At 35.7% G+C, this 8,311-nt stretch overlaps 1 protein-coding gene across 1 annotated transcript; it reads left to right on the top strand.

Annotated features, from left to right (window-relative positions):
- The first annotated feature begins 105 nt into the window (after positions 1 to 105).
- On the top strand, positions 106 to 4,688 carry cd8b (cd8 beta). Its single transcript, XM_077530406.1, has 7 exons — positions 106 to 1,678; positions 2,333 to 2,683; positions 2,888 to 2,956; positions 3,111 to 3,200; positions 3,306 to 3,339; positions 3,438 to 3,482; positions 3,877 to 4,688. Exons 1-6 carry the CDS (start codon positions 1,609 to 1,611, stop codon positions 3,445 to 3,447), a joined length of 624 nt encoding a protein of 207 aa, XP_077386532.1. The 5' UTR covers positions 106 to 1,608; the 3' UTR covers positions 3,448 to 3,482; positions 3,877 to 4,688.
- The last annotated feature ends 3,623 nt before the right edge of the window (positions 4,689 to 8,311 follow it).

Below are 8,311 nucleotides of genomic sequence, written 5' to 3' on the forward strand. Positions count from 1 at the left end.
GCTACGTTTTTCACACTTAGACTAAATCACATTTAATTAACTTGCACTTTCATTCATTAGTTGTGTGAATGTTCCTCTCTAGTAATTTTCAAGACAATTGAAAGAAAATCAGAAAAACCCAAATTGTGTATGAGGTCTTGTAGTTCCTGAAGCAGCCTGAAGTGGGCGCTTTTGTGTCAACTTGGCCACATGTTGAAAGTTGAGTCATTTCTTCTCTCAAGAAGCCTTGTGGGGTTTCAAAGTCAAAGCTGTCAGTTAAAATGGTTGCAAGTTGTTGGAGTAATTTCCCCTTGAAGGACTATAAACAGTAAAATAACATTTTACTTGTGTTCTTTTTGACAAAAGATAAAACATGGATGTACAAATTAAGGAGGGAATGGCTAAAGCAGGCACTATCAATGATAAATATTCAGTTCAAGTGTTAAAATTGCCCCAGTAAAAATAATAAAATGTACGGATTAAAAAAAAAAAAAATCAAGTTAACTTTAAGTTTCTCTCTATCTTCCACCTGGCAAAAGATTCTACTTGTAACAAGGGCTTAATAGCGATGTGACGCATAACCAACCAACTGTGAAGCTCATCAAGATCTCCTGTTTTCATAGAATCATGTGGTCTCATTCCCTGTCTCACTCGAGTCGTCGACCCACTCAGTACTTCATGGGGGGCCCACATCCTCTCACTAAGAGACCACCAAAAATGCACGCACACAACTTTTATGATCTTATCACAGAAATGATACTGTTCCACATTTGAACTGGCCTGGCTCTATCAAATGAAATCAAAAGCGAACAATGTGTTGTGAATTGCTGGTACTGATAACGACATACTTATGGTGGACTAAAATTCCTTAAAATCAACATGCATTTGCTAAAATAATAGAAATTGGGTACATGTGGATGAAATAACGTTAGATTGCCAACTGTAAGTGTTACGTGTGCTTCGATATTTGATGTGATTATTGAAGCTGGGTTTATAGGACTCGGCTGAGCTGGAGGTTAAGCACCTGAGACCACACGAATGCAAACTGCTGTGACATCGAAACACAAATTTTATGTTACGTGACGCTCAGCGCCATGTTGGTTCTGTTGGGCCTCATCTTAAATTAAAAAAAAAAGTATAATGATCCATGTTGACATGAAAGGGTTTTACTAATCCCAAATTGGGACTATTTGCTTGAACTGCAAATCTAAATTATTCAAACAATTACAATATATTTAGAAAAGCTCAAAACAAAAAAGGACAGAATCAAAAAGTTAATATGTAATGCTGATTATTGCCGTTGGAATTTATGTTTAAACCACTCATATCATATGGCAGTACACCACTATTAACATTAAAAAGAAAGATAAAATGTGATCATTAAAAAAAAAAAAAAAGTATTTGATTGATAAAATAATACTGTCTGAAATGTCTATTATTGTTAAATGTTTAATGCCGAAATGTGTTCAGTCCTCACTGATAGCTTTTTGGTATGTGAGAGTTTTTCAGTCACATCAGGGTGTTACCATGACGACTTTGAGATCTGGCACATTGAACCCTCCCATCATCTCTTGAGTGAAAATGAAATGATCAGCAGTGCTCCCCAACTTCCACCGAAGACCAACAAAGATGCGGACTCTCGCGCCTGAAGCGATCTTGCTAGCGTGGACGCTGCTCACAACATGCCTGTGGTCATTGGGTGAGTTTTTGTCATTTGTTTTTATAACATCTCGTTCCGGAACCTTGTTGTGGCAGCGATATTCTGCTTAAACGGATGTGATATGATTATTTATGAGCAATTGTGCAATATTGTAGTTTTAGCTATCATCGGTCATAAACAATTGATCTTTGACAGCCTTTGTTTTAGTTGATCTGTTTAGGATACATTTAGGTTATGTGTTCTATAAGAAATTTTTCATTGCCACTTGTATGTTTGTTAAAGCTTTAAATTCAGGATTATTCAACATCTTTCTTGATTTTCATATAATACAAAATTTCAGTTTCTGCATGACATCGGTGTCTATGAAGTTCTACAGCAGATAGCTTGTCTCTGTTTTTATAACCATCCAATGTAGGTGTCATGTCACTTTTCTTATCAAACGTTTTACCATAGAGTAACAAAAAAACGGGATATTTGAGAGGGGCTAAAAGTGCCTCGTCGTCTCACATTCTTTCATTTTGTCAAAGTAGATCTCATCGTGTAAAAGGTTCGAGACTCCTGGTTGACATTTTGATGCTAACAGAATATGTGCATGCTTATGATTAGATCTTGAGAACTGAATAGAATCTGTGTGCATACTGTATAAAAAGTAGCCTTCAGCTTGTGTCCTGTTTTTTCCCCCCACCACCACAGGTTCGGGCCAAATTCTGCAACAAGCATTCAGCATCCTCCAGCCGCAGCTCTTCAGCACACAGTTTATTCAGTGCAAATGCATCAACATCCTCTGTGAGTCGGTCATCTGGTTCCGCACTGTTCCCAACCTGAACAAAGTTCAGTTCCTGGGCAGGTTAAACAACGCCAATCGGCTAGTTTACGGACACAACGTGGACAGCAGTCGGTTCCAGTTGAGCAAAAAAAGCAGCGAGGCCTTCATACTGCGAATCAGCAATGTGACAAAAGAGGACAGCGGGACGTATTCATGCATTTTGAAGGATAGGAAAAATGAAGAAGTGTGGCAACCTGGTGTTCTTCTTCTCCCTCAAGGTTTGTATGCTGACGAAAACACATTTGATGTTTTATACGCAGGTAAATTACTCCTTGTCATTAGCTGACTGTGAGAGTTTCACTGTGAGAATATGGAGGAATACTCACAAAATTTTAGATATATCCATATAAAAACAGGGTGATGTTGTTAAAATGTATTTGTATTTTTTTGTGTGTGTTAAAATTCTTGTCTTTATGTGACAGAAAGGCTCCCGACAAAACCTCCTGAATCACCACGCAAACTTGACTGTGGTTGCACTAAAACTTCAGCAGGTAATAATTCACTCTGCTGATTTTCCTCATCATGATTGATATGGTAATAAAATGTCATTGCGATAACAGGTTATAATCATTAAATTAGCCTATCACTTTATTTCTTTAAGACACATTTAAATGACTGCGCATATTTGTGAATATTGTGCACCAGGTGATTGTGACTCGCTCATCATGTGGTCATTGGTTGGGCTTGCCACAGTCATGATGACCACACTCATCTGTACTTTGTACTATTTCAGCCGTGAGTATTCCTCAATTATTATTCATCTTCGTAATGTTTTCCACGTCACAAATTTGAATGAAAGACGATATGAGTCTAAGCATTTGTACTCATTGTTTCTTACAGGACTTCCCAAAAAATGTCAACACCATTTTGTGAAGTAAGTATAATATTAGAGCTTGTTAAGTAGCCTTTTTTAATTTAAAGCTTTTTGTTTTGATTGTGTTTAATTGTTTCATTCAATTTGTTTGTTTAAAGGCGGCGGTAAAAGACAAGTAATGAATAAACATCATACCTGCCAAAGTATGTACAACACACAATTTCTAAATAATTTCTACATTTTTTTTTTTACTTGTCCACAATGGGATTGTTTTGCCGAAGCGCTTGTTGCACACAATATGGTGATTTCCACCGTACAATTTCTTACATTGTGCCGTGGAACCAGAGATCATCTTCTTACAGTTCAAACAATTAAAGCATTTGATATTTTCTAGAAATATTCACACAATTACATGTTAAAATCTTCTACAAAGACAGATGGTTCAAACATTTTGTCATGTATTTCTGTGATTATGGTGTTGATGTGGAAAGCGTCGGACTTTGCAAGTGTCTTAACTGTCGATTGGAGGAGTAAAAATGGAATGAATGCAATCATAAAAGATTCTAACATGACCAAATTGTGACTTTTGCTTTGCAGGATAAACTCCCAGGATTGATCCGCCATGTTGGCAAGGACTTAACATCTCATAAAAAAAATATATACAGTATATTTTGCACTTTTTTTGTTTAATCTACATACAAATTAAATCATGTGTAGTTCGGCAGATTTTTTAACCACAGTAGATATTTTTTATATTAAATACAAACAAAAGATCATTTTAAAGATCCAGATAAAATGTGTGCATTGTATAAAACAAGTACTGTAGACTCAAAAACATCTTTAAGAAGCCAATTTAAACTCAAAACATCAAGTTTTGCCATCAAAACAGAAGATGCCGTATGTAATATATTTGTCAGAATTATGAAATTCTTTATGAATAGTGTACATTGAAACATTGTAACCTTTAATAAAACAATACTATCGTTGTAAATGTAATTTTAAAAAAAAAAAAAAAAGAAAGAAAACAAGCATTTCCAGTCCAGTGGCAGTTGTCTTTTTCATTTTTTTTCCCTTCTAATTAACAACTTATTTTGTTATTGTTTATATTAAGCACTTGATCTGTAGATCACGCAGATTTTTTTTTTTTTTTTGTATGAATGAATGAAAATATATTGAATGTTACAAACCCTATTTCCAAAATGTTATTAATTTGCACAGTTTACAAACTTCCGATAGCTCTGTACAACTGATATTGTAATGCCAATTGCCATGATTGAAATTTTACAATATGATTTTAAATACTACTGCTTTATGGCCACGGAGGATTTCGTATAGTTCATGTGTGTAGCTGAACATGTAAACTTCAGGTTGATTTCCATCTGTAAATGAAATATATATTATTGTGTGAATGTCTGTGGCACCTCTCATACACAACCACCTGTGTGATATAAAAGTTAAAAAAAAAAAAAAAAAACGAGTGAGCTGGTGGTTGCTGGAGCATGCGACTCTTTCCTGTGTGCATGGAGAGCTCGAGCCTTGTTTACCCTTTGAGCTCCTCGTTTACTCTCTGGAACAAAAAGACCACAAAAATACCACAAAAACAACCACAAGGTCTATGAAAGACAAGGAAGAGCACAGTTTTAAACACAGACGGTTTAGAAAGAAAAATTTTACCATGACTTCTTCAGGACAGGCATTTTTGTTTGACTTGCTTTCTTTCAATAAAGTTTTTATGAAGTCTTGATGTCCTGTCTAAATGCTCTAATGCTAAACTTGAGCAAAAATTAAACATGAAATATTGCCATTCTCTTAAGAAATGGCCTGTGTTAGTTCTTTTTTTACTTTTTCAGAAAACTTGAACATATCAAAGTATTGATTATATTAGATTTATTGCTAATTTCATTTCAGAGGTATAATTGAATGATTTGTTTAATTGGGGATGTCGCCGATTATTAGCATCTCGGGGAGATGTTGAAGACAAAAAGTCACAATTTTTTAAGCAAAGTGACTTTATTAAACAAGCTAGCTAATCAATCATCTTTGCTTAATTGCATTTTGAATAACGTGTAAAGTCATGCGATATGATTCGTTGTGTTTATCATGTGTCATGCATAAGCCAAATTTCACAGGAATGTTATTTCAGTTAAAAAAAAAAAAAAAAAAAAAAAAGTTTATTAAATGAGTGCAGAAAGTGAACCTTTGCTACTGAACTATTGCACTCAATTCAACTTTATTTATAAAGCGCTTTAAAAACAGGCATTGCTGTATACAAAGTGCTGTACATGAAACACAACTCGGTTGTGCAGCAAAGAATAAGGTAACAAAACAAGAACAAAGCAAACATTCTGAAGTGCATTTACAAGTAAATAAATTTTACATCAGTAAATTAAGTAGGTTAGTGAAAAATAAATAAATAAATACATAGATAAATAAAAAAATGTTTCATGGTGCGCCAAAAGCCAAAGAATATAGATGTGTTTTAAGACGCGTTTTATAAGCAGATAAAGAGGGGGATTGCCTAATATTTAGTGGAAGGTTGTTCCAAAGGGAGGGACCGGCAACAGCAAAGGCTCGATCTCCTCTAAGCCTTTGCTTAGCCTAAGGTGGGGCAAGACCATTTAGAGATTTAAAAACAAATAGAAGAATCTTAATGTGGATTCTAAATTTCACGGGCAGCCAGTAAAGAGAGGCCAGGATAGGGGTTATGTGTTCCCTCTTCTGGGCACTAGTAAGGAGACGAGCAGCAGCATTGTGGACAAACTGGAGATGCTGGAGGGAGGACTGGCTGATTCCAAAGTAAAGTGCATTACATTAATCCAGCCGAGATGTAACAAAGGCATGGATTACCGTTTCTAAGTGCTGCTGATATAGATTTTTTTACCTTAGCCAGCTGCCTAAGATGAAAAATATTTTCTGTTCACAATTCTGCTAAAGGATTTGTAAAACTGATTCCTAAATTACTTTAGACTTTTTGTATCGGAATTGAACTTACTGCACAGATGAAGCATCGTATAAGTTGAAAGTCTCTGCTTACTCCACTTGATCTTCCTCGTGTCATATTCACCACAACTTCATCCTAAGTAACATTAGCAACTGACGTGTAATATGGTTGTCCATTTCTGTTCGAACCGATACTCGAGCTTTTACGCACATTTGCGTACAATCAAGTTTGAAGTTGGACATTCTCCGTGTGACTCAGACAGGGAAGCCCGTGGAGGTGTTTGCAAGTGATTCACAGAGGAAACATAATGTGGGCTAAGTGACTTTGGGTCTTCCCTCGAGCAGTCAAGCAGCAATTCGATCCCCTGATGTGTAAAACCTGTGCAGCAGATGGCCCATTTAAAAAAAAAAAAAAAAACATGGACACACAAAAAAACAAAACAAAGAAAAACCGAACAATAAGAGTTGTGACAGTTATAGAGTAATGGCAATCCTCTGTATAGGCCACTTGGCTTCCTTCCACCCATGGAACTTATCATAACCCACAACAAAGTAACAGTGTCAGAATTTGCTGCCCACTACTAAACTGATGTACCGTATTTACTTTCCATCAATGAAGAGGAAATGGAGCAGATGTTAGAGAAGATATGCAACAGTAATGGGAAATTTACTTTGCTTCTCCAGTGCTACCGTACTTTACATATCTGTTTAATCGCAACGATAGATTGATATTTATATCTGCCTGCCAGGTCTATGTAGGAAGAGTGATACACACGTACACACATGCATCTTTTAATGTTTTCTTGCACAAGATTCTGTCAGAGGAGAAATACTGTGAGTACAGGTACACAGAAAAACATCCAGTACTGATTTGACAACGACCTACGGAAGTGTAGAGCTGCCAATGTGGAGTAAACATTTTTGGCTGGCGAGTATGTTCGAACATACTCGTAAATATGTTTGAACATACTCGTAAATATGTTTGAACATACTCGCAATTATGTTTGAACATACTTGCAAATATGTTCGAATATACTTGTAGGCTACATGCTACAAAGTTAGCATACCTTCCAATAATGCCACGGGGTATTATTTGCGCATGCGTGAGTGAAAAAAAATGACGAACCTAAACCGATCGAACCAAGGCAGACATAATAAATCATAAAAGTTACGAATAAACACTGTTTTTTTTTTTTTTTTGGTCTACTTAATTTTCTAATGAATTGGTAATGTGGCCCAAATGCCTAAAATATGGGGTTTTGTTTTCACTCACACATGCGCAAATACCCCGTGGCATTATGGGAAGGTATGCTAACTTTGTAGCATGTAGCCTACATGTACGTTCAAACATATTTGCGAGTATGTTCAAAAATATTTGCGAATATGTTTGAACGTATTTGCCAGTATGTTCGAACATATTTGCGAGTATGTTCGAACATATTTCAATACGTTCAAACATATTTGCAAGTATGTTCGAACATATTTGCGAACATGTTTACTCCACATTGGCAGCTCTATGCTTTTGTACGACAAATTTGATTTTAATACTTTTTTTCAGAGTTGATTCAGTTCCACATTCTTAAATCAACACATATAAAAGGGAGAGAGAGTTTTTCACTAATAAGCAGAGTTAAATTAAGACAGGTATAAACAGGTTTTTCACTCACAAACTCATTTTGTTTAAATGTGATTCCCAGCGAAAAGCAAAGAGAGCTGATTTGGCTCTCTCAAACTGGAGAAGTGCAGGTGCAAAGGCGGAGTAAATCTAACACTCTGTAGAGTTAATCTAACCATAAGTGATCAACTGTGTGACACCAACTTTGAAAATGTTAAAATTACACTTTGGGACTCAAATGAACTCCGACAAATGTAACTGGAATTTTAACACTAATTTTTGCTGTTATGTTCACATACATTTTGGATTTATTTAGATTTATCCTAGTTTTGTTACATTAAATGTTGTTTCACTTTTTTTTTTATGGAGAGGAAAACACTTAAACACCCACAAAATCCAAAATATTTGCGCCAAGAACACGGCAGTATAGTAACAGTTGCGAGAAAGATGACATCATCAGAGAGGCGGTCCAAAAGC

Source organism: Festucalex cinctus, chromosome 8 (assembly GCF_051991245.1).
Source record: "Festucalex cinctus isolate MCC-2025b chromosome 8, RoL_Fcin_1.0, whole genome shotgun sequence".
In the NCBI taxonomy this organism is placed as follows: domain Eukaryota; kingdom Metazoa; phylum Chordata; class Actinopteri; order Syngnathiformes; family Syngnathidae; genus Festucalex; species Festucalex cinctus.

Excerpts from the sequence above, each read along its gene's own strand:
- cd8b (XM_077530406.1), top strand. The coding sequence starts at position 1,609 with ATGCGGACTCTCGCGCCTGAAGCGATCTTGCTAGCGTGGACGCTGCTC. Across the intron at positions 2,957-3,110 it reads TTGCACTAAAACTTCAGCAG|GTGATTGTGACTCGCTCATC; the intron begins GTAATAATTCAC and ends ATTGTGCACCAG. Across the intron at positions 3,201-3,305 it reads TACTTTGTACTATTTCAGCC|GACTTCCCAAAAAATGTCAA; the intron begins GTGAGTATTCCT and ends TGTTTCTTACAG.